Source organism: Balaenoptera musculus, chromosome 1 (genome assembly GCF_009873245.2).
Source record: "Balaenoptera musculus isolate JJ_BM4_2016_0621 chromosome 1, mBalMus1.pri.v3, whole genome shotgun sequence".
In the NCBI taxonomy this organism is placed as follows: domain Eukaryota; kingdom Metazoa; phylum Chordata; class Mammalia; order Artiodactyla; family Balaenopteridae; genus Balaenoptera; species Balaenoptera musculus.
This window is the reverse complement of record NC_045785.1, coordinates 158,025,015-158,052,213: the sequence shown is the minus strand read 5'-3', so window position 1 is coordinate 158,052,213 and position 27,199 is coordinate 158,025,015. Positions and strand designations below refer to the sequence as shown.

At 37.0% G+C, this 27,199-nt stretch overlaps 1 protein-coding gene across 1 annotated transcript in view; it reads right to left on the bottom strand.

Moving 5' to 3' along the window:
• The window catches only part of CATSPERE (catsper channel auxiliary subunit epsilon), a 219,041-nt gene that overhangs the window by 13,157 nt on the left and 178,685 nt on the right, over positions 1 to 27,199 (bottom strand). The window contains exons 11-14 of the mRNA XM_036869246.1: positions 24,529 to 24,628; positions 19,058 to 19,144; positions 12,419 to 12,576; positions 1,557 to 1,610 (exon numbers count right to left, since the gene is read on the bottom strand). Of these exons, the coding sequence (XP_036725141.1) occupies positions 1,557 to 1,610; positions 12,419 to 12,576; positions 19,058 to 19,144; positions 24,529 to 24,628 (399 nt within the window). The remainder of the gene's footprint in view (positions 1 to 1,556; positions 1,611 to 12,418; positions 12,577 to 19,057; positions 19,145 to 24,528; positions 24,629 to 27,199) is intronic.

The window sequence follows — 27,199 nt, the reverse complement described above, 5'->3', positions numbered from 1 at the left end:
ATGGTGGCAACTCCAAAGGACACAGTGGAAAATTGAGGAAGCGGTTGAGCACTGGGCCAGAAAGCAAAGAAATAGTAAGATCTTTGCCTCCTACAAACTGATCTTCAGCCACTGTTTGCTCATAAAAAGGTCTCTCTTACTAGGAAGATGTTCAGCACCAGCTAACCCCTGCTCTGCCTCTGGACCCTTCAGGGCTCCGGCGTAACAGAGACTGAACTGCAGTCACTAACCTAATGGACTATCCCCTATGCTGCACCATATTCTCTGGCTGCTAAAATCCAGCTATAGGGGGGCTTCCCTGGTGGCACAGTGGTTAAGAATCCGCCTGCCAATGCAGGGAACACGGGTTCAAGCCCTGATCCAGGAAGATCCCACATGCCCCGGAGCAACTAAGCCCGTGTGCCACAACTAGTGAGCCCACGCTCTAGAACCCGCGAGCCACAACTACTGAGCCTGCGTGCCACAACTACTGAAGCCCGTGCACCTAGAGCCTGTGCTCCACAACAAGAGAAGCCACCGCAATGAGACGCCTGCACACCACAATGAAGAGTAGCCCCCCGCGTGCCGCAACTAGAGAAAAACCTGCGCGCAGCAACGAAGACCCAATGCAGCCAAAAATAAATAAATAAATAAATAAAATAAATAAATAAGTAAGTAAATAAATTAAATAAGTTGCATGTTTAAAAAGAAAAATCCAGCTACTGGGAGGTGAGCTGGAGCAAATAGGTGAGATGCCCCTTTACTCCCTCCTCTCCTCCCTAACTCACCAACTCCCCTCTTCTGTTGGTGGATACTTGGGTGGATGTATGTTCTTAATATTCATCTAAATCAAACATACAAATCTAGTGAGAAAGAGAAGTTCCTGCAAAAAGGCTATGCATGTTTCCTAAAGTTTCCTAGAAACCAGGCATGGCTTATCTCATTTGCAGATTATTCACACCATTAACCTCCGATTAGCACAAAAAATTGAGGAGTCAGTAATATTCAAAGTAGGGCCATAAGTAACTTAAGTGTTTGTGGTCCATTCTTGTTTAACATTTTCCAAAACAGAAAACAAAATAAAAACACAGCACAGAGAAGCAGAGTCATCTGCCGTCCCAACATTTGTATTACGACTTTTTACTCTGCTCTCCAAGGAAACTAAAGCTGAGTGCAGGGAAATGCTTTTACTACCCGTTTCCTGTATGTATTGGAATGATGGCCAGTGGTCAAGGGCTGACTCAGGGTCATTGGGGCACAGCCACTGTCTCCTCCCTGTCCCCACTGCTGCAGTCTACCATCTGCCCTTAGGTGGAGTTGAAAGACGCTTTTGATTGGGAAGACAATGGCTGTTGAAGGGGATGAACAAAAGGGGACCCAACTGCAGCAACAATTTTCAGGAATTCCTACTTGCTGTATCCCTGGTTTAGTAGATACATACAATTTTTAGGATGTCACATATAGGACAGAAGTATTAGTGTCCCAGGAAGATAGGGGAGACATGTGTTTCCTTTTTAGCTGCCACCATATCCTTTACAACTTCCCTCATTAAAGCCTGATTAGGCACCAGTCATTACCTGGGAATCACCCCAAAGGTCTCTATTGCAAATATAGTGGTGAGGTTACAGAAACTGCAAATTAGAAAAAAAATATTAAAGATTAAATTAAATACAGTGTATTACAAGACTCCCTGCACATCTCTATGGTAACAACCAAATCATGTATAATCTTAGTTAAGGTGTCATTTTCTTTTTTCTTTTTTCTTTCAAGATAGTTAATAATTTTATTATTACTAAAAGAAATTTATATCAAACTGAGCATTACCTTCCATTTTACAGAGAAAAATCTCCACTACAGAGTAAGGAATGAGAATTATTAATGATGAATTGTGTAATTTCATTTAAATCACATCTATATGACAAACTATCAAGTTGGTTATTTAGTCTATGAAGAATTTGATATATTTATAAATCAAAGGCCTTTATAATTAAGAAAATTACTATATTTAAATATATACTCCCTTCTTTGTTCTGCTGATAATTTCACTGCAAAATCACGGTTGGTAGACTGACATCAAGGAAGACTTGCTAAGAATTTTGTTCCCTTAAGTGGACAACTTCACTAATTTCATTAGCTTTTTTTTTTTGAGTATTTTTTTAAAATTGAAGTACAGTATAGCTAATTTACAAGGTTGTGTTAATTTCAGTGTAAAGCAAAGTGATTCAGTTATACATATATCTATTCATTTCAGATTCTTTTCCCTTATAGGTTATTATAAAATATCTAGTATAGTTTCCTTGTGCTAAACAATAAGTTGGTTGTTGGTTATCTATTTTGTATATAGTAGTGTGTATATGTTAATCCCAACCTCCTAATTTATCCCTCCTGGCTCTTTTCCCTTTGGTAACCATAAATTTGTTTTCTATGTCTGTGAGTCTATTTCTATGTTGTAAATATGTTCATTTTTATCTTTTCTTTTTTTTCTTTTTTCTTTTTTTGGATTCCACATATAAATGGTAGCAATATGATATTTGTCTTTCTCTGTCTGGCTTACTTCACTTAGTATGATAATCTCTATGTCCATCCATGTTGCTGCAAATGGATATAACATCTTTATCCATTCATCTGTCAATGGACATTTAAGTTGCTTCCATGTCTTGGCTATTGTAAATAGTGCTGCAGTGAACATTAGGGCACATGTGTCTTTTCAAATTATGGTTTTCTCCAGATATGCCCCTGAGTGGGATCCCTTGACCATATGGTAACTCTATTTTTAGTTTTTATAGAAACCTCCATACTGTTCTCCATAGTGGCTGTACCAATTTACATTCCCACCAACAGCGCAAGAGGGTTACCTTTTCTCCACACCCTCTCCAACATTGTTATTTGTAGACTTTTTGATGATGGCCATTCTGACCAGTGTGAGGCGATACATCAGTGTAGTTTTGATTTGCATTTCTCTGATAATTAGTGATGTTGAACGTTTTTTTCACGTGCCTATTCGCCATCTGTATGTCTTCTTTGGAGAAATGTCTATTTAGATCTTCTGCTCATTTTTTTTTTTTTTTTGTGGCTTTTTCCTTTTTTTTTTTTTTTAAAGAACTCCTGACTTATTTATTTATTTATTTATTTTATTTTTTTGGCTGTGTTGGGTCTTCGTTTCTATGCAAGGGCTTCCTCTAGTTGTGGCAAGCAGGGGCCACTCTTCGTCGTGGTGCGAGGGCCTTTCACTGTCGCGGCCTCTCTTGTTGTGGGGCACAGGCTCCAGATGCGCAGGCTCAGTAGTTGTGGCTCACGGGCCCAGTTGCTAAGCGGCATGTGGGATCTTCCCAGACCAGGGCTCGAACCCGTGTCCCCTGAATTGGCAGGCAGATTCTCAACCACTGCGCCACCAGGGAAGTCCTTCTGCTCATTTTTTGATTGGGTTGTTTGTATTTTTAATATTGAGCTGCATGAGCTGTTTATATATTTTGGAGATTAATCCTTTGTCCATTGATTCGTTTGCAAATATTTTCTCCCATTCTGAGGGTTGTCTTTTCGTCTTGTTTGTAGTTACCTTTGCTTTGCAAAAGCTTTTAAGTTTCACTAGGTCCCATTTGTTTATTTTTGTTTTTATTTCCATTACTCTAGGAGGTGGATCAAAAAAGATCTTGCTGTGATTTATGTCAAAGTGTGTTCTTCCTATGTTTTCCTCTAAGAGTTTTATAGTGTCTGGTCTTACATTTAGGTCTCTAATCTATTTTGAGTTTATTTTTATGTAAGGTGTTAGGGAGTGTTCTAATTTCATTCTTTTACATGTAGCTGTCCAGTTTTCCCAGCACCACTTAGTGAAGAGACTGTCTTTTCTCCATTGTATATCCTTGCCTCCTTTATCATAGATTAGTTGACCATAGGTGTGTGGGTTTATCTCTGGGCTTTCTATCCTGTTCCATTGATCTATATTTCTCTTTTTGTGCCAGTACCATATTGTCTTGATTACTGTACCTTTGTAGTATAGTCTGAAATCAGGGACTCTGAGTCCTCCAGCTCGCTTTTCTTCCCTCAAGACTGCTTTGGCTATTCGGGGTCGTTTGTGTCTCCATACAAACCTTAAGATTTTTTGTTCTAGTTCTGTAAAAAATGCCACTGGTAATTTGATAGGGATTGCATTGAATCTGTAGATTGCTTTGGGTAGTATAGTCATTTTCACAATATTGATTCTTCCAATCCAAGAACATGGTATATCTCTCCATCTGTTTGTATCATCTTTAATTTCTTTCATCAGTGTCTTATAGTTTTCTGCCTACAGGTCTTTTGTCTCCCTAGGTCGGTTTATTCCTGGGTATTTTATTTTTTTTGTTGCAATGGTAAATGGGAGTGTTTCCTTAATTTCTCTTTCACATTTTTCATCATTAGTGGATAAGAATGCAAGAGATTTCTGTGCATTAATTTTGTATCCTGCAACTTTACCAGATTCATTGATTAGCTCTAGTAGTTTTCTGGTGGCATCTTTAGGATTCTCTATGTATAGTATCATGTCATCTGCAAACAGTGACAGTTTTACTTCTTCTTTTCCAATTTGTATTCCTTTTATTTCTTTTTCTTCTCTGATTGCCGTGGCTAGGAAATCCAAAACGATGTTGAATAATAGTGGTGAGAGTGGACATCCTTGTCTTTTTCCAGATCTTAGAGGAAATGCTTTCAGTTTTTCACCATTGAGAACGATGTTTGCTGTGGGTTTGTCATATATGGCCTTTATTATGTTGAGGTAGGTTCCCCCTATGCCCACTTTCTGGAGAGTTTTTTATCATAAATGGGTGTTGAATTTTGTCAAAAGCTTTTTCTGCATCTATTGAGATGATCATATGGTTTTTATCCTTCAATTTGTTAATATGGTGTATCACATTGATTGATTTGTGTATATTGAAGAATCCTTGCATCACTGGGATAAATCCCACTTGATCATGGTGTATGATACTTTTAATGTGTTGTTGGATTCTGTTTGCTAGTATTTTGTTGAGGATTTTTGCATCTATATTCATCAGTGATATTGGTCTGTAATTTTCTTTTTTTGTAGTGTCTTTGGTTTTGGTATCAGGGTGATGGTGGCCTCATAGAATGAGTTTGGGAATGTTCCTTCCTCTGCAGTTTTTTGGAAGAGTTTGAGAAGGATGGGTGTTAGCTCTTCTCTAAATTTTTCACAGAATTCACCTGTGAAGCCATGTGGTCCTGGACTTTTGTTTGTTGGAAGATTTTTAATCACAGTTTCAATTTCATTACTTGTGATCGGTCTGTTCATATTTTCTATTTCTTCCTGGTTCAGCCTTGGAAGGTTATACCTTTCTAAGAATTTGTCCATTTCTTCCAGGATGTCCATTTTATTGGCATAGAGTTGCCTGCAGTACTCTCTTAGGATGATTTGTATTTCTGCGGTGTCTGTTGTAACTTCTCCTTTTCCATGTCTAATTTTATTGATTTGAGTCTTCTCCCTCTTTTTCTTGATGAGTCTGGCTAATGGTTTATCAATTTGGTTTATCTTCTCAAAGAACCAGCTTTTAGTTTTATTGATCTTTGCTATTGTTTTCTTTGTTTCTATTTCATTTATTTTTGCTCTGATATTTATGGTTTCTTTCCTTCTGTTAACTTTGGGTTTCATTTGTTCTTCTTTCTCTAGTTCCTTTAGGTGTAAAGGAACCTGCATCCCATAGGTTTTGGATCATCGTGTTTTCATTGTCATTTGTCTATAGGTATTTTTTGATTTCCTCTTTGATTTCTTCAGTGATCTCTTGGTTATTTAGTAATGTATTGTTTAGCCTCCATGTTTTTGTGTTTTTTACGTTTTTTTCCCTGTAATTGATTTCTAATCTCATAGTGCTGTGGTCAGAAAAGATGCTTGATATGATTTCAATTTTCTTAAATTTACTGAGGCTTGATTTGTGACCCAAGATGTGATCTATACTGGAGAATGTTCCATGCGCACTTGAGAAGAAAGTGTATTCTGTTGTTTTGGGATAGAATGTCCTATAAATATCAATTAAGTCCATCTTGTTTAATGTATCATTTAAAGCTTATGTTTCATTATTTATTTTCATTTTGGATGATCTGTCCATTGGTGAAAGTGGGGTGCTAAAGTCCCCTACTATGATTGTGTTACTGTCAATTTCCACTTTTATGGCTGTTAGCATTTGCCTTATGTACTGAGGTGCTCCTATGTTGGGTGCATAAATAATTACAATTGTTATATCTTCTTCTTGGATTGATCCCTTGATCATTATGTAGTGTCCTTCTTTGTCTCCTGTAATAGTCTTTATTTTAAAGTCTATTTTGTCTGATATGAGAATTGCTACTCCAGCTTTCTTTTGATTTCCATTTGCATGGAATATCTTTTTCCATCCCCTCACTTTCAGTCTGTATGTGTCCCTAGGTCTGAAGTAGGTCTCTTATAGACAGCATATATATGGGTCTTGTTTTTGTGTCCATTCAGCAAGCCTGTGTCTTTGGTTAGAGCATTTAATTCATTCACGTTTAAGGTAATTATCGATATGTATGTTCCTATGACCATTTTCTTAATTGTTTTGGGTTTGTTTTTGTAGGTCCTTTTCTTCTCTTGTGTTTCCCACTTAGAGAAGTTCCTTTAGCATTTGTTGTAGAGCTGGTTTGGTGGTGCTGAATTCTCTTAGCTTTTGCTTGTCTGTAAAGCTTTTGATTTCTCCATCGAATCTGAATGAGATCCTTGCCGGCTAGAGTAATCTTGGTTGTAGGTTCTTCCCTTTCATCACTTTAAATATGTCATGCCACCCCCTTCTGGCTTGTAGAGTTTCTGCTGAGAAATCAGCTGTTAACCTTATGGGAGTTCTCTTGTATGTTATTTGTCATTTTTCCCTTGCTGCTTTCAATAATTTTTCTTTGTCTTTAATTTTTGCCAGTTTGATTACTGTGTGCCTCGGCGTGTTTCTCCTGGGTTTATCCTGTATTGGACTCTCTGTGCTTCCTGGAATTGGGTGGCTATTTCCTTTCCCATGTTAGGGAAGTTTTTGACTATAATCTCTTCAAACATTTTCTCGAGTCCTTTCTCTCTCTCTTCTCCTTCTGGGACCCCTATAATGCAAATGTTGTTGTGTTTAATGTTGTCCCAGAGGTCTCTTAGGCTGTCTTCATTTCTTTTCATTCTTTTTTCTTTATTTTGTTCTGCAGCAGTGAATTCCACCATTCTGTCTTCCAGGTCACTTATCCGTTCTTCTGCCTCAGTTATTCTGCTATTGATTCCTTCTAGTGTATTTTTCACTTCAGTTATTGTATTGCTCATCTCTGTTTGTTTGTTCTTTAATTCTTCTAGGTCTTTGTTAAACATTTCTTGCATCTTCTCGATCTTTGCCTCCAATTTTTTTCCGAGGTCCTGGATCATCTTCACTATCATTTTTCTGAGTTCTTTTTCTGGAAGGTTGCCTATCTCCGCTTCATTTAGTTGTTTTTCTGGGGTTTTATCGTGCTCCTTCATCTGGTACATAGCCCTCTGTCTTTTCATCTTGTCTATCTTTCTGTGAATGTGGTTTTTGTCCCACGGGCTGCCGGATTCTAGTTCTTCTTGCTTCTGCTGTCTGCCCTCTGGTGGATGAGGCTATCTAAGAGGTTTGTGCAAGTTTCCTGATGGAAGGGACTGGTGGTAGGTAGAGCTGCATGTTGCTCTGGTGGGCAGAGCTCAGTAAAACTTTAATCTGCTTGTCTGCTAATGGCTGGGGCTGGGTTCCCTCCCTGTTGGTTGTTTGGCCTTAGGCGACCCAACACTAGAGCCTACCCAGGCTCTTTGGTGGGGCTAATGGTGGACTCTGGGAGGGCTCACTCCAAGGAGTACTTCCAAGAACTTCTGCTGCCAGTGTCCTTGTCCTCATGGTGAGACACAGCCAGCCCCCGCCTCTGCAGGAGACCCTCCAACACTAGCAGATAGGTCTGGTTCAGTCTCCTCTGTGGTCACTGCTCCTTCCCCTGGGTCCTGATGTGCACACTACTCTGTGTGTGCCTTCCAAGAGTGGAGTCTCTTTCCCCCCCAGTCCTGTCGAAGTCCTGCAATCAAATCCCTCTAGCCTTCAAAGTCTGGTTCTCTAGGAATTCCTCCTCCTGTTGCCGGACCCCCCAGGTTGGGAACCCTGACGTGGTGCTCAGAACCTTCACTCCAGTGGGTGGACTTCTGTGGTATAAATGTTCTCCTGTTTGTGAGTCACCCACCCAGCAGTTATGGGATTTGATTTTATTGTGATTACGCCCCTCCTACTGTCTCATTGTGGCTTCTCTTTTGTCTTTGGATGTGGGATATCTTTTCTGGTGAGTTCCAGTGTCTTCCTGTCAATGATTGTTCAGCAGTTAGTTGTGGTTCCGGTGCTCTCGCAAGAAGGAGTGAGAGCACGTCCTTCTACTCCTCCATCTTGAACCAATCTCCCTTCCTATGTTTTCTTCTAGGAGTTTTACAGTATCCAGTCTTACATTTAGGTCTTTAATCCACTTTGGGTTTATTTTTGTATATGGTGTTAGAGAATGTTCTAATTTCATTATTTTACATGTAACTATCCAGTTTTCCCAGCACCACTTATTGAAAAGACTGCCTTTTTTCCATTGTATATTCTTGCCTCCTTTGTCATAGATTAGTTGACCATAGGTGTGTGGGTTTACCTCTGGCCTTTCTATCCCGTTCCACTGATCTATATATCTCTTTTTGTGCCAGTACCATATTGTCTTGATTACTGTAGCTTTGTAGTATAGTCTGAAGTCAGGGAGCCTGATTCTGCCAGCTCCATTTTTCCTTCTCAAGATTGCTTTGGATAATTGGGATCTTTTGTGTTTCCATACAAATTGTAAAATTTTTTGTTCTCATTCTGTGAAAAATACCATTGATAATTTGATACGGATTGCATTGAATCTGTAGATTGTCTTGGGTAGTATAGTCATTTTGACAATATTTACTCTTCCAATCCAAGAACCCACTATATCTTTCTATCTGTTTGTATCATCTTTGATTTCTTTCATTAGTATCTTATAGTTTTCAGAGTACAGGTCTTTTGCCTCCTTAGGTTGGTTTATCCCTAGGTATTTTATCTCTCATAATTTAGCATATTGCTTGGAATGAGACAGGATTTAACTAAATAAACATTAATAATATGATTTCACCTATCTTCATGTGGGAGAAGAGACAGGAAAAGGACTTAGTTTTATTGAGTCCTTGCTATGTGCCCAGCAAAGTTAGGGATTTTTATCCAAGTTCTTCATTTAATCCTCTGGATACTATAAGATAGCTATTACTGACTCCTTTCACAGATAAATAAGCTCAAAGAGACTAAACAATTTGCTTAAGACTAGATGTTACTAGTGGCAAAATTAGGACTCAAACCAAAGTAGACTCTCTAGCATAGTGTTCTCAAGGTCCATCAATGTTGTCTCAAGTGGTAAGATTTCCTTCTTTTTATGGCCAGATAATATTCCATACCACATTTTCTTTGTCCATTCATCCATCGTTGGACACTTATGTTATTTCCATATACTGGCAATTGTAAATAATGCTGCAATGAACATGGGGGTGCATATATCTTTTTAAGTTAGTGTTTTTGTTTTCTTTAGATAAATATGTAGGGGTGGAATAGTTGGATCATATGGTAGTTCTATTTTTAATATTTTGGGGAACCTCCATACTGTTTTCCATAGTAGCTGCATAAATTTACATTCCTACCAACAGTGCACAAGTGGTCCCTTTTCTTCACATCCTCATCAACACTTATCTCTTGTCTTTTTGATAATAGCCATTCCAACAGGTGGTTTTGAGTTGTATTTCTCTGATGATTACTGATGTTGCGCACCCTTTTATGTATGTCTTCATGTATGTCTTCTTTGGAAAAATGTCTAATCAGGTCCTTGGCCCATTTTTAAATTGTTTTGTGTTTTGTGTTTTTTTTTTTTTGCTATTGAGTGGTATGAGTTCTTTATATATTTAGATATTAACCCCTTATCAGATATATGATTTGTAAATATTTTCTCCCGTTCTGTAGGTTTCCTTTTCATTTTGTTGATGGTTTCCTTTGCTGTGCAGAAGCTTTTTAGTTTGATGTAGTCCCACATGTTTAATTTTGCTTTTATTGCCTTTGCTTTTGGTGTCAAATAAAAACAAAGTGCTGCAAAGACTGACATCAGGGAGCTTACCACCTATGTTTTCTTCTAGGAATTTTATGGTTTCAGGGCTTATGTTCAAGTTTTTAATCCATTTGGAGTTAATTTTTTGTATGGTGTAAGATAGTGGTCTAGTATCAATCTTTCACAGGTGGCTGTCCAATTTTCCCAAAACCATTTATTGAAGAGAATGTCCTTTCCCCACTGTATATTCTTGGCTCTTTTGTCATAAATTAAGTGATTGTATATGTGTGAGTTTATTTCTAGGGATTTCTATTTTGTTCCATTGATCTATGTGTCTGTTTTTATGTCAATACCATACTGTTTTGATTACTGCAGCTTTGCAATATAGTTTGGAATCAGGGAGTGTGATGCTTCCAACTTTGGTCTTCTTTCTTAAGACTGCTTTGGCTTTTTGGGGTCTTTTGCAGTTCCATACACATTTTAGGATGGTTTGTTCTATTTCTGTGAAAAATGTCATCGGAATTTTGATAGGGATTGCTTTGAATCTGTAGATTGCTTGGGTAATATGGAACTTTATTTTTCTCTTCATTTTTTCTTTTATTTGAGGAGTTTTCTGCTCAGCCCCTTTTCTCATCACCCTCAATTCGTTCACTGTGGGTATCTCCTAAAAGCTCTTTTCTTCTCATAAGTCAGTTAACTTATGTGTGCTCATGGAGTCACTATAGGAGATGCCCACGTTTGTGTTTTGAAAACTCTTTATCATCAGCTATTCCCTCCAACTGAAGGCCCAAATTAAAATTTTTAACTGTTTATAGGACATCTTCACTCAGATATGTCATTGTCTTCTCAAATGCAAAGTCAGAACTCTTAGAAAAAGAAAGACCTCAAAGAAAAACCACCTCAGTATCTACAGTGGTCAAAGAAAATACCATAATTTTTAATCACCTAGTCTAGAAAACTTGAGACCATATCAGTTCCTTCTTTTCCTTCATTTGCCACACTAGATCAATATAATATCTCTTTTCCTGATAAATATTTATTAGACTTTTTCCTTTCTTTCCACTCCTCCTGCCAACAGGGCTTCCTTTGACCCTTGTCTTGTTAATTCTACTCCTCTCATTTATCTGCAATTTATTTTCCTTTTATAAGATTCTTTATTCTCAGGCTAATTTTCCTAGAACTATACTATCATCACGACACTTCCCTAGTAAAGATACTAAAGAGACTCTCTAAGACATGGTTTGAAATTGAATTCAACATTATGAATTGCCTCGAATCAGTCTGCACCCTTTGTTTTTTACCTTCCTCACTCAAGGTATTTTCCACCTTCTTTCTTTCTCCACGAGCCATATGTTAATATTCAGCTCCATTCCATTATTAGTGTGATTTCTTTCATCTGAAGGGTCTATCTTAGTTCTCTGGCAATATAAATTCTTAATGTTCCCTATCCTCCAGGAAGTTTTCTCCTGATGCTCAAGATAGCATTGATTTTTCCCATCTCTGAATTATTATTATGCCTATCAATAATACAAATAATTATATTTGAAAAATATATCATGTGTTTGCTCTGATTTAACCTCCCTTGGTTTTATGTGTACCCTCCACTCCTCCTTCCCCAACCAGTTTAATTACAAGCATCTTAAAGGCTGAGATTATCCTTATGCTCTATTTGCATCTATCATAGCAATGAAACATAGTAAAGTACTCAGAATGTAACTGTGAATCGATTAATTTAATTAATGTTTAACATGAAATCTTATCTCCCACTCCTATAGAACGTTTAACAGGATTGCTCCAAAATGAAAAAACAAATATGACAGGCATACCTTGGAGATGTGGGTTCAGTTTCAAACCACCGCAATAAAATGAATACTGCAATAAAGTGAGTCACACAAACCTTTTGCTTTCCCAGTGGGTATAAAAGTTATTTTTACACTATACTGTAGTCTATTAAGTGTGCAATAGCATTATGTCTAAAAAGAGACTGTGCATAACTTAATTAAAAAATACTTTATTTCTCAAAAAATGCTAACCATCATCAGAGCCTTCAACAAATCATAATCTTTTTGCTGGTGGAGGGTTTGAAATATTGCAAGAATTACTAAAATGTGACACAGAGACATGAAGTGAGCAAATGCTGTTAGAAAAACGGCACTGATAAACCTGCTTGATCAAGGGTTGCTACAAACCTTCAATTTGTAAATTGAAGCACAATAAAGTGAGGTGTAATAAAATGAGGTATGCCTTTAATTGGATAGCTGGGTGGTATCAAATTAAATCAAGAAAATAAAAATTTAATTTTTAGGAACTAACGCTAAAACTATTATAATGGAACATTTATATTCACCTATAGTTTGGATCCAGGATCTTCACACGAAACACATACATTCCGGAATGGTCCAAGGGCCAAACTAAATGGTTATGGTTAGACTTGTTGATAATCTCATATGGTTGATTTAAGTCTCCTGGTTTTCCAATAGCATAAGAAAAACAGTGCTTATAGTTCTGAATAGAAAACAAAGACAAAAACCTTAAGGTCTTTAGCTGACTTTAATAAACAAAATTATATACTCATATATTTATTTTGGAAAATTATTTAGAGATATAATAGTTATTCCTATCTCTTCTATCATTTTAGTGTAGTATAGTATTTTTAGAGGCTATCTTGGGTTAAAGTTTGATAAAAAGTGAAGCTTAGTGAAAGAAAATGCTGTGTTTATTTATTTGCAAACAATAATACATTAGGGTGTTGAGAATCTGTAAGCATTTAATTTCCCTAAATCAAAAACCACAAAATCCTTCAAGGATGCTTAATTTGGGACAGACACTATTTTGATCATAAGGTATGGATACAGTAGTCAAATCTTCCCCTAAGACTTTTATTTATCCCCATTACCACTGCTGTCTCTCTGTGGGTCTCATTTATTTATCTCCTGTTCCCTTTTTTAAAAGCATAAACACTATATATTTTTAAAGTCACTTTATTAAAGCTAAGGTAATAAAATAAAATCCTAAAATAATACATGGCATTTCTTCTGGATTCTTGTAGGTCCTGTATGCTTTCACACCCTACTTAAAGTCTTGCTTGTCTCTCTGTCATGTATTCTCAGTGAGGCTGAATTCTTTCTATAGCCTTTGAGTGAGTAACTCCCATTTATTCAAGTGATATTTATTTCTTGTTCTTTCCTTCATATTCTCCCTACATTTTGACATTTTTCAATATGCAGATATTGTATTCTTTCTTAACTCTACTTGGTTTTGGAGATAACCAGGAACAGTTCATATAGGTCCCTTATTTGGCTATGTATACATAGACGTCCCTTCTATAGCTCTCTCATTTTATCTTTATTTATATATACTCCAGTATTTACCCTCCCGTTTGAGAATTTTTTTTGAAGGTGAGTATTGCTTTCACACTGAAAATTCCTCTACTTTCCTTCTTAACAGGTCATTTTCTTTTACATAGGTGAATCATTCCATAATTATATTTTAATTATAAGTCCCATCCCTAAAACTCTTAATGATGTTTTACAATTTCATGGAGTGTTACTGTATGTCTTGATAAACTGCAAAATAATTCTTCTATCTCTCTCCTTTATCACATTTACTATTATTTCTTCCCTTTGTCTGCCTTTCTACTACTTTACTCTCTGGCACATTTATAAAGCAATATGTTAGGTGTAGATTAATGAAAAACAAGTAAGAGACTCATCATTATTATTTTTTTCTTTTGAACATCAAAAAATTCATTTCTGCCTTTATTTGTATGTATGTACTTGTTTATTTATTTTTGAGATATAATTGACCTATAACATTATATTAATTTCAGGTGTACAACATAATAATTCAATATTTGTATATATTGCGAAATGATAACCACAATATGTCTAGTTAACATCTATCACCATACATAGTTAAAATTTTTTTCTTATGATGGGAACTTCTAAGATCTGCTCTTTTAGCAACTTTCAAATATACAATACAGTATTATTAACTACAGTCACCATGTTGTACATTGCACACTGATGACATTTATTTTATAACTGTAAGTTTGTACCTTTTGACCACCTTCACCCATTTCATCCCCTACCTGTGGCAACCAATCATTTTTTGATGTACCCTAACTTGAAAACATGATATGTCTTATTATTATTTTTTTTTTGTTGGTGGAGTTTCTTGTAGGCCAACACGGGCCTGGGAACTTCTTGTTCTACCAAGTGAGTTAATACATGAAACCATGAACTTAATTGAAAGAATATGTGGCACATACTAAATATGTGCAGGAACTGGACATATATCCTCACAGCAATGTATTGCTGATAAGGACATATTCATCTTCTATCATTACATGTATTTTTTGTGTATAGACACCTGGGAATATTTATATTGTTTCCAACTTTCTACCTAGTTATTTCCTGATGTGAAAGATGATTCCCACTGATTGTTGCTCCTATTTTTGTCATGCCTGATATTTCCTATTGTAGTAACAGACTTTTTTTCCCCAATTATTGTGTTTTTCCCTTTTCTTTTTAAGTTGAAAGCCCACTTGATCAAGCTATATAGCCTCTAAGAAAACACATCAGCCCTGGCCTCATGAATTACAATTCTTTTTTTTTTTTTTTAACATCTTTATTGGAGTATAATTGCTTTACAATGGTGTGTTAGTTTCTGCTTTATAACAAAGTGAATCAGCTATACATATACATATATCCCCATATCTCCTCCCTCTTGTTTCTCTCTCCCACCCTCCCTATCCTATCCCTCTAGATGGTCACAAAGCACTGAGCTGATCTCCCTGTGCTATGTGGCTGCTTCCAACTAGCTATCTATTTTACATTTGGTAGTATATATATATCCATGCCACTCTCTCACTTAGTCCCATCTTACCCTTCCCCCTCCCCATGTCCTCAAGTCCATTCTTTATGTCTGCATCTTTATTCCTGTCCTGCCCCTAGGTTTTCAGAACCTTTTTTTTTTTTAGATTCCATATATATGTGTTAGCATACGGTGTTTGTTTTTCTATTTACAATAGCCAGAACAGGAAGCAACCTAAATGTCCATCGACAGATGAATGGATAAAGAAGATGTGGCACATATATACAATGGAATACTACTCAGCCATAAAAAGAAACAAAATTGAGTTATTTGTAGTGAGGTGGATGGACCTAGAGTCTGTCATACAGAGTGAAGTAAGTCAGAAAGAGAAATACAATTCATCTTTAGCCAAGGACTTCTCGGATTACTATGTCAGTCATGTCCAGAAACTCAACTCACATCCTGAGTTATAAGTATGTAGCTAGCCATTCATAACCCACATTCTCCCTTTCCTTCTCAAACTCCAACATTAACTTGGAAGAACCTGTGAAAATGCCACTTTTGTTTATGAGTCCTTCAGATTTTCTCTTGAGAATTTACAGTCTCTAGAGCTACTTCACAGATTTTTATGCAAGTGTCAGTCATCCTTGTAGAATCAGGACTATGTAGCAATCAGTGCAGCTCCAAGAATTGGAAGGCTATTTCATTTCAGTTATATGTTTCAGGAAGAGAGCACCTCTGATTGCCATGTTGAATAAATATACAGTGACACTCTTCAGTAAGCATAGCCTTACTCACTAGGACATAAATAGTCTTTGCAGGTACCTGCCTTCTACTATATTCAGACTCTAGACTGAATCCACCCTTTTAGTGGTGAGCTTTTTGTCTCTCATATGGTAGAACTGAACACTTAGGGCCTGGTGTGGCCACTCCAGAATCTTTATAGAATGTAAGCCACTATTTCAATGTTTCTTAAACGTGGTCCCCAGATCAGCAGTATCAGCATCACCTGGGAACTTGTTAGAAATGCAAATTCGGGGGCTTAGCCCCAGATCCGATGAATCAGAAACTTTGGAGGTAGGACCCAGAGATTTGTTTTAGCAAGTCCTCTAGGTGATTCTGATGACACCTCGAGGTGATTCTAAAATTTGAGAACTAGTGCACTGTATCATACCGACTGAGGCAATCTCCAAGACTGTTAATTATCAGGTAGCTCATTCCTTCCTAGGACTATGTTATTCTGTCATATCTTATAACATTTGGGTGCCCTTTGTGAGATTCTGAGTAAGAAGGTCACTTACATTTACCCTCAACCCCAGATTCTTGGATGTCCTTCAACAAGAAGTTAGAGGGTAAGTTTTGTTTTTAACGGATTCCATTACTAGTTTACTTCCTTATGATTTTTTAAATAGCAGAATAATACTCTTTGTAATAGGTGGGTGACCTATAATTAATGAATTAGTTCCACAAATATTTATTGAGCACCCGTAATGGGTTAGATGCTAGGGATACACCAGTGAACAAAACAAACAAAACTCCCTCCCCTTATGGAGCCTACATTTTAGTTGGGGAGCCAGATAATAAATAGGATAAATAAATAGACTATATAATGTGTTAGAGAGTTATAAATGCTAATGACATTAAAGAAAATAGGGAAGGGAGATAGCAACTGTCACGGGGTGATGTTTAACTTTTTCGGTAGAGTGGCCGGGGAAGTCTTCATTGACCAATTGATTTTTAAGTAAAGACCTGAAGAAAGGCATTAGCTCGTCATGATGGGGGTGCGGTGGGGATGGGGTGCAGTGAGTCCTGCTGGCTTTGTCGTAACTCTAAGTGACATGGGAACCATCGCATGGTTTTGAGCAGAAGAGTGGCACGTTCTGATTTATGTCTTAGGAGGATCAGTCTTGGTGCTGTGTTGTGGATAGGTTCATGGCGGGCAAGCCTGAAGCAGGGAAACCATTTAGGATGCTATGGTTATAACCCAGATGGTTGGTGATGGTGGCTTGAAACACTGTGGTGGCAGTTACGGTGGCACAGGGTGACCAAATTCAGAATATACTTTGAAGAAAGAGCCAACAAGATTTGCTGAAAGACCAAATGTGGAGCATAAGATGACATTTAGCTTTTATCCTGAGCAAACTGGGAGGATGGAATTTTTATTAACTGAGGTGGGGAAGAATGTTGGGGGAGTATGTTTGGAGGATGGATATCAGAAACTCAGTTTCAGACATGTTAAGTTTGAAGCATCATCAGTTTTCTTGTTTGTTGGAATATTCCCATCAGTAAACATGTGGTTATTTTTTCTCAATTATTAAAAAAAAAAAAAAGACCCTTTCTTCAACCCATTGCTCTCCCAACACTACACTATTTCTCTCCTTACTGCAAAACTCCTCTGCAGAGATGTCTATTCTTGCTGCTTTGAGTTCTTTTTTTCCATACTAATTAAACCCACTTCAGTAAGGTTTTGTCTCTCACTATCCTATGAAAACTGATCCTGTCAAGGTTACCTGTTACCTCCATGCTGCTGAAGTAAATGATCAAGTTTCAATCCTCATCATAGTTGACCTATTTAAGTAGTGAATTTAACACACTTGATCCCTCCCTCCTTCTGGTGAGACTTGCTTTACATGAGGTCCAAAACATCATACTTGCCTGGATCTTCTCTTGCTTCTTGGATTATTCCTTTTTCACCTCCTTTGCCTCTCCTCATTTCCCCCATCTCTAAATACTGAAATGACCCAAGATTTAGTCCTTTTCTTTTTATACCTATATCAGGGGTTCATAACCTCATAGTGAGTGTGTATAAATATATACAAATAGATTTAAAAATATATATAAAGTTGTATTTTATTTTTATATGGGCCCCTTTGGCAATCTGGTGAAGCCTATGGACTACTATAGGCCCCTCTCAGAATAATGTTTTTAAAAATAATAACATAAAATAGGTTGCATTACAAGGGAAACTAGTTATAAGGAATTTTAGTTGTCAAAATATTAAAAACAATATGGCAACATGTTGCACATTTTAAAATGTGTGCTTCTTTAAATAAAATTAGATAGAAGGGTCTTGCCCATATTTAATAACTACCTTAATTTTCTTGATAAAGTAGAAAGCAAGTTCATTAGATAAGAACGAGGATGGGGAAGAGGAGAAAGCATGCAATAACTATTTATGAGAGGGGAGGAGAGAATGAGGTAAAGAAATATTTGTTGGGCAGTATTATGGGACCATTTTAATCATGAGATGAAAGTGAAACAAGTCAGCATGGGTATGTTTTTCTCTGGCCACAGTCAGGTGCTAAGGTGGACAGTTGAACTTAACTAAGGTTGTGATTTAGCTATACAACATAAAGAAGTGGGGGGGGAGGCAAAAGAATTGAGGGTCATATTAATAGAGTGATATGACTATTGACAGTGGAATTTAAGCTGGATAAAGAGGGAAAAGAGAACCGAGGGGTGGGGTGAGGGTGGTAGGATCAATGAATTGAAGGTTATGTTGAGCTGGAAGAATTGTTCAAAGGATTGTTGGAGTAAAGCTCCTAGAATTATGTTACTAGGAAGATAGGGAGTGGTGGTTGGAAAATGGATGGTTTGGAGTTGGGAATACAGAGGGAGATACATATCGTTTGTATATATCTCTATCTTGACATGTATAGGTTCTGACTTAGAAGCGAAATAACATTCTTATTGTAGGGTTTACATTTTACAGGCTGAAGTACCTTATATGTCACATTTTATTCATGAGATATGATTTGATTTGCCAAATAACATAAATTAATTTCAATTTAAGAAAATTTACTTGAAAACAGTATAGGCTTGATAACTGGCATTCAGAAATGATCTTTTAGTTACACAAGATTGAAACTTCAGGCATTCTTTAGAAAGACTCAGCCTCAATGCTTTAACATGTTTGTCAGATATTTAATAATCTGCAAACAGATTTTCAGAAGAGAAAATTAAAACAAAATTGTTAGTAATGCAGGGGCAACAGAAGATCAAATAGAATTAAGATGAAGCATTTTAGAAATCATAATATAATCCAATAGAAAAATTGGATTTGATTTACAAAATCAAATTTAAACCCAAAGTGTTTCCATTAACTACTTAATACTAAAATGCCAAGTTAGTTATTATAAATAAACAATTTGCAAGGTAATATTTTTCTTACCTCAGGTCCCCAGGCTTCTTCTAATGGGAGGCGCTTGTTAAGCTCAGTCATTGACTTCCATGTCTGAGCTTCGTGCAAACAACCACTCTGTCAAAAGGTTTTATATATATAGAAAGATTTTATATATATATGTTTTGTATATCAATTTATTTGTAAGTATTTAATATAGTTTAGTGCTGTTGAAAATTATATATCTAATTTTTAAATTATTTAAACGTTTGCTGACATGCAGAAAAACAATGGACTTTTGTATATTGACCTTGTACAGAGAGAACTTCTTAAACTCACTTATTAACTTTGTTTCAGATGAACAGTCATGTTATCTGTGAATATGAGTTTTATTTCTTCCTTTCCAATCCTTATACTTTTAATTTATTTGTATTGTTTATTGTTTACCTTATTACAGACATCAGGAACAATGTTGTATAGAAATGGTTAGAACATGCCTCCTTGTTTCATTCCTGATTTCAGAGGGAAGGCTTTCACAATTTCACCATTAAGTATGATGTTTTATACAGGTTTTTTGTAACGACATTTTATTAGGTTAAGGAAGTTACCATTTATTTATAATTTTCTAAGATTTATTTTAAAAATAATGTTATGTATGGGTGATAAATTTTTAATCAGATGACTTTTCATCAACTGTTGTAATAATCTTATGCCTTTTCTTCTTTATACTGTTAATATAGTGGATTACTTTGATTTTCAAATGATATCCCCAACCCTTAATTTATGAAATAAAGAAAACTTGGCCTGGATGGATTATTATTATTATTACACTTATTTGTTTTTATTTTTGGCTGTGTTGGGTCTTCGTTGCTGTGCGCGGGCTTTCTCTAGTTGTGGCGAGTTGGGGTTACTCTTCCTTGCAGTGCACAGACTTATTATCGTGGCTTCTCTTGTTTCAGAGCACGGGCTCTAGGCACGCAGGCTTCAGTAGTTGTGGCTTGTGGGCTCTAGAGCGCAGGCTCAGTAGTCGTGGCGCATAGGCTTAGCTGCTCTGCGACATGTGGGATCTTCCCGGGCCAGGGCTCGAACCCGTGACCCTGCATTGGCAGGCGGATTCTTAACCACTGGGCCACCAGGGAAGACCTGGATTATTTTTTAATAAGTTGCTGTATTTGATTTGCTAGAATTTTGTTCAGGTGTTTTGTATCTATGGTTATGAGTCAGATTGGCTCATCATTCTCTTCTCTTAAGGTCCTCATCAGGTCCTCCTGGATTCACAAAATGAATTGAAAGTGTTTCCTCCCACCCTTATACTCTGGAAGAGTTTTTATAAAGCTGAAGTAAAATTTTTCTTAAATATTTGGTAGACTTCATCAGGAAAGCCATCTGAGATTAGAGTTTTCTGTTTTTTGGAGGGGGGGAATACAAGAAATTTTGGTGTATATTTCAAGGCATTTGTCCATTTTATCCACTTGTCCATTGCCAAATTTGTTGATATAAATTTGTTTATAATAACCTCTATTATTTGGATTATAAAATGGTGATATTTCAATTCTATTTTTTCATTTGTCAACTGGAATAATTTTATAAAGAGATGCTTCCCCTCATCTACTGTTTGGTTGTCCATTGGTAGAGTTCATTTGAAGAAAATAGGATCAATATTTGTTTCTCTTTATTTACCAGTTTTCAAAATAAGGAATTGGTTTCCTCTCATTCTATAAAGGTGATTTTAAAAAAAATCATCATGAATTCATTGATTTAATATATTTAATGAGTTTTACCCCATTGCAATAATTATTCTCCACGAAGCTCAAACTGTCCCATCTTTGGCCAGTAGAAACCTCTTGATGTTGATTTCTGATTACTTTTATTTATTTTTAATTAATTTAGTTTATTTTTGGCTGTGTTGGGACTTCGTTGCTACGTGCAGGCTTTCTCTAGTTGTGACGAGTGGGGGCTACTCTTCGTTGCGGTGTGCTGGCTTCTCTTGTTGTGGAGCATGGGCTCTAGGCATGCAGGCTCAGTAGCTGTGGCTCACAGGCTCTAGAATGCAGGCTCAGTAGTTGTGGCACACAGGCTTAGTTTCTCCGTGGCATGTGGGATCTTCCCGGACCAGGGCTCGAACCTGTGTCCCTTGCATTGGCAGGCAGATTCTTAACCACTGCGCCACCAGGGAAGCCCGATTTCTGATTACTTTTAAATGACTCTAGCAGTCCTTGATACTTCCTTGCTATTGGGTATGCCAAACTATTCTAGGCTCATCTTGTACATTTCTTCCTTCAGGCATGGAATCAGCAATTTATCTAAGAATGCCCAGTACGTTTAGTGGGAAACGGTATTTCAAAACAGCAATCTGGCTACTAAGGATACTTTCAGTTACTGATTAGTTATGTTTCTAAGGATTTTAATGGTCAGAATAGGAAAATTTTATCTATCTCTCTATTTGATTAATAAATTTATATCCAGAGCAATATCCAATACCTCATGAGTTCATATTGAGTCTTACTAGAATTCAAGATTTTTGTCTAACTTCTTCTATCTTAACATATGTATCTTCTTGCTTTTACAACAGAACACTTGGTGAGGAATGGTAGTATTAGAAAATGTCATTATTACATATTTGTTTTATCTCACATTATACACCTCAAAACTTTAGAAAAACAATACAAATATTATCACCAGTGTCATGATTACTGAAAGCACTTATATTTTCCCCTTGTATATGCTCTTCACATTCTCCTATCATATTTTATAATTGTACTAGATCTACATTGTCTGAGAATACACCCATTATATATTACATTCTAACCCATTTAACCCTCATTTTGTTTTAGTCCTGTAAGTAACTATATACTATATTATAATGCTTCCTCCTAGTCCTTATGTTGATATCTCTTTAATATTTTTGGTTTTCTGAAGCTTCTTACTTAGTAAATTATTCAGGAAGGGCTCTTGGAAACAATATTATCAGAGCTTTCTACATACTGATAGCAGTTTGTGCCATTTACAGTGTAATCAGTTTTGCTGGATATAAAATCCTTGTATTTATTTTCCTTTAGTATCTTAAATATTTGACTCCACTTTCTCCTGGTGTACAACACTGCTATAAAATGTCTGATGATAATTTAATTTTCCTTATAAATTTCTTGCTTTTTTGCCTATATGCCCACATGGGTTGGCTATTCTGATTTGATATCCTGAAGTATATGGTATGTTCTTTCAATAAGAAGTTTGAAATTTTTTTTTGGGGGGTGGTTGTGTTTTGTTGAGTTATTAGTATTTATTTTGTTCCTTTGCCTTGGTTCTCTTTTTTCAGGAATTCCATTTATTCTTTGCCTATCCTCAATATTTGTCACTTTCTCGCCAATCATTTTTATTTCATCCTTCATTTCTTTTTTACTTAAAATTTTTCCCTCTTTTAATTTCATGTATCTTGTAAGACATTATCTGTCGTTCACTTTCAATTTTTTAAATGCTATTTCTATTGTATTCAGAATTTTAGGTTTGGAAATTATTTTCTTTCAGTAACTTAAAAATATTTTTCTTCAAAGACTTCTGGCTTTTATTATTTCTATTGAGAAATAAGCTTTAAACCTTATAGTTACTTTTTTGAAGGTAACTTATCTTTTTTGCTCTGAATACTTTAAAGATTTTTCTCTTTGTTTTTGATTTTGGAAATTTTACTGGGACGTTTTTGGATGCAGATTACTTTTTCTGTGCCTTGATGTCTTTCACCAGTTTTGGAAAATGTTGCTTCTGACCAATACTCTCTCTTCTCTTTTTTTAGGACTCTGGAGTTCTTTAGATCTCCAGATCTTTGGATCTCCTTTATGTTCTTTTTCTATATTTTAAATCAGTTTATCTCTCTATGTGTAATTCTGGATATTTCCCTCTGATCTCTCTTCTAGCTGGCTAATTCTCTTTTCAGTCATCACTCCCAATAGTTGAGTTCATACTTCCAGTTATTGCAATTTTACTTTTTTTTCTAGAAGTGATTAGTAGCTCAGATATAGGCATGGATAAGGCAGAAAGATTAAGGTTTAAAGTTGCATAACACTAAACAAGAACAATACCGGGGAAAGTGACATATAGGCATTGGGAAGACAATAGCTGAAGGACTGAACTGTGGAGCTCAAGTTAGATAGGAAATGAAGAGAAGGAAAATGGGAGAAGCAGAGGGTTTCTCTAGATATCTAGACATATCTAGATTGTGTGAGAAAAATAGGCAGAGGAGTAATGGGAAAGAGAGAGCTAAAGAGTTCAGAGACTGAAATGTTTGCATTTAAATGTAATTTTAATAGGAGGAGCTATATTGGTTGGCTTCGCTGCAATAATAACTCCAACCCTCAGGGGTTTTACACATTGAATTTTAATTCTTGATCACACATAATCCAATGCAGGTGTCCCTGGTTAAATGGCTCCTATGGATGAGTCTCCTCAAAAAAGTAGATTAAAAACTCAGACTTTTAAAATCTAGTGGCTTCTTGAAGTCCCTTATCCCCTTCATCCAGTTCACATCTACTCCATCTTTAATCATTGCTGTAATATATTGACATGTGAAGGAAGATGGGAAGCATGGAGGTGCATGTGAAGTTCTTAAGTACTTCATCCTGGACACATGCAACTTCTGCTCATACTCCAGTGATAAGAATCAGTCACATGGTCCGACTTAGTTGTGAATGAGGCAGGAATGTGTGATGGGGTGGATTTGTTTGGTCACATAATTGCAGTAATGTGGAGGGGAGTAGCAGGTGGAATTCAGGTCTCTTTGTTGTCACCTGCGTAGGTTCTACTTCTTGGAGAATTAAGGTCTCTGGTAGATGAGAAAGTTATTTTGGAAGGAGTCATCCCTGGTTTTGTATGAGATCTCTGACAAATCTCAGGAATCAATGCTGGTAACTTCTAGAGAGGCTCCATCATGATGGGAGGCCCTCAAGGGCAAAAAGCCCCACATAGAAAGGATGGGAGTGAAGTGTGGTGATTTGGAGTAGGAAGGCCTTTCTGCTGTGGCCTGCAAAGTGAGCAGGAAGAATAAAGGGGATTCACTGTGGAGGCTGAGAATGACCAGTCATGGAGGATGAAGGAAAACCAGGAGAGTGTGGGGAAAGTGAAGCCACGGTCAGTGGGTCAAATGCTGCAAAGAAGTCAAAGTGAGATGAAGCCTAGAGTGTGTCCGTTTGATTTAGCACAAATGTGATGAATGTCTGAGAGTGAAATGCAGGCCCATAAATAATCAAACATTAAATACAATGTGGAGAGAAAATAAAATATGAATCAATAATTGCATCATCCTACTATAAACATTATCTTTTCTGACCCCGTTAAGTCCGTTCTATAGGACAGTGATTTCTTTTTTCATAAATGAATTTTCATAGTCATAGAATTCAATAGAGAGGTCATATTTTTTTTTCCTACCTACAGTTGACAGGTTCTGTTTTCCTTAGATAATTTATATATAGATTTAAAATGGAAAGACTTGTCTAATTGCATGCTAAATTCTATTTAAATCCAAAATGTCATACCTTCTTCATAGTGTTGTTAAAGCTATAATCATCCCTGCCATGTATTTCCCACACTATGAAATTTACTTCAACATCTTCAACATAGCCACTGTCATTGTATCTGAAAGAGACAGCGAACACAAAAATAATAGTTTAGTGCAGAAGGGCTAAAAGCTCCAGCTCGCAAGACAGATGTGCTTAGGTTTAAATCCTGTCTTTATCACTTAGCTTTGTGACCCTAGGGAAGTTACGTAAACTCTTGAAGCCTCAACTTTCTTATCTGCAAAATAATAACAGTACTTACAGTATAGGTTTCCTTCAGCTCTCAAAATAAATCTCAGGGCTTCCCTGGTGGCGCAGTGGTTGAGAATCCGCCTGCCAATGCAGGGGACACGGGTTCGAGCCCTGGTCTGGGAAGATCCCACATGCCGCGGAGCAACTGGGCCCGTAAGCCACAACTACTGAGCCTGCGCGTCTGGAGCCGGTGCTCCGCAACAGGAGAGGCCGCGACAGTGCGAGGCCCACGCACCGCGATGAAGAGTGGCCCCCGCTTGCCGCAACTAGAGAAAGCCCTCGCACAGAAACGAAGACCCAACACAGCCATAAATTAAAAAAAAAAAAAAATTCATAAAAAAAAAATTGTTGAAGTCAATTAAAAAAATAAAAAGAGATGTATTACTTCAAATTGTTATGATTTTTTCTGCTACCATATGAAAATAGGGCCTTGAGGATAAAGCTAAAGGCAGTTACTGATAAAGTCATACCTTTGAATACCAGAGCTTGATTGTTTTAAAAATGGTTACATGCCTTCCTTCTCCATCAGTTATTGCCCATTTTTCTGAATGAAATTGTCCACCGCACCCCTTGGATGGAAATTTCACTTAGGACCTTGGTCTCAGGCAGGTTGCCTCAGTGTCTGATGTATTTTCTTGCTTCACATCTCTGTGTCTATTCATAAAAAACAGCAGATGCTTCGCAGTGTCCCCTTACTCACTGCCCAGGTCTCTGCCTGATTTTGCAGTCATTCTGTCTAGCTTTGCAGGTCGGCTATAACTCACTACCATCCACCCATGGTCATAAAAAACAGTTTTTGTTCCTTTCTCACTAATTGAGAAGAAAACATTCTTAAGTGTCAGAAAGTGTTATCTGAGAAGCTATTTTGTTTCTATCTTTCATTAGTTTTTAGAAATCATAGAGATGAACTCAGTTGTGGTTAAGTGGGGATTGGTGCAGTGGTGCTTCACTTCTTTCTTGGCATGTGATGGGGGTTATAGAGGGCTCTAAATTCTAATGAGAGCTCTGGACCCTCCCCACAGGAAAATGCACACGTGTGTGGGCACGCACACAATTTTCTATACAGTTTCAGAGATTTGGGCAAAGCTCTAATTCTAGGAGCTTTGGAAGGTGCAGCATGTTTGACCGCATCTTCTGAAAGCCATCAGATTCTTGAATTAATAAAAACTAGTTGCAAAGACCTATGTTTTATTAAGATCTTAACTCAATTCTGAGCAGGCATCGTTAGACAATCACAAAAGCAATAAGCTACAGTGTCATCTAGTGGCAATAAGGATAAATTACATGACTCATACTTTCTGGGTTTATAATGATCTTTGATGTTCTATGTATTTCATTGAGAATATGGGACCAAAATACTTGCCTGTGTAAGCATGGCTTATTTTCATTAAACTTCATTAATGTGAGATATACTACTAATTAAACCTGAGAGATTCATGAATGTTACTACATTTTGTAACTTCTCCTTACAATTTGTAACTTCTCCGCTATGGCAGTTCCACTTTGGAAATTGGGAAGGAGAGACCTCTCTGTTGATCCATTAGACACATATGTTTTCAATCCTGTGTGGTCACTCTAGATAGCCCATTGTATTAACCTTGTCTTTTACTTTCTGTAATGTGATGCTTTAATATCTAGGGCCTTGCTTACCTTGGAGGGATGCTCCTCCCAGGGTTAACTCCTAGAGGTAGTAAACAGCTCTCCTAGGAATGCCTTTCGTATGCAAACCAACCAATCCAGAGCCCATACCCCCAGCCACCTCCTTTATGGGTTGTCACACTGGGCCACTATCTACCTGCCCTAATCACCCCAAGATCAGGTACTAGACAACAAGACAGTACTTATGCCCAGAGCCCACTGAAATTACTCAAAATAGCCAATCCTAAACCTGCTTACCCTGTCTCATCCATTCCTTCCCACAGAAAACACAATAAAGACTCTTACCTCTGTTTTCCCCTCACTTCCTCTGTCTCCTGACAGACCCTGGTGCTTCCTTCTGAGGCCCTACATGGTGTGCTGTGCCTCCTGTTTCTTGGGATTGGTATTTACAATATATACCTTCCTTCATGACAGTTATTTCCACGTCTGTGTGTCTTACCATATATGATTAAAACAAATCTTGAGTAGCCCTAAAGCACCCCTAAGACCTGTTACTGAACTTCCTGCATCACAGTAGAGCAATTATGTCCCACTGTTTCCTCTGGGTTGCTTCTGTAGCACCAAATTCTGGTTTAGGATGGGTTGTCATGGGAATTAAGAAAGCAAAGAGGCAGCTGGGATGACATATTCCCCGGTGGATCATACTCCCAGGACTTGCTTTATTCCTATTAATGTTTGATAGTGAATCTGTTATTGTTTTATCTGTAAAATTCTGCCCAACCTTGTTCCTGAGCCATCC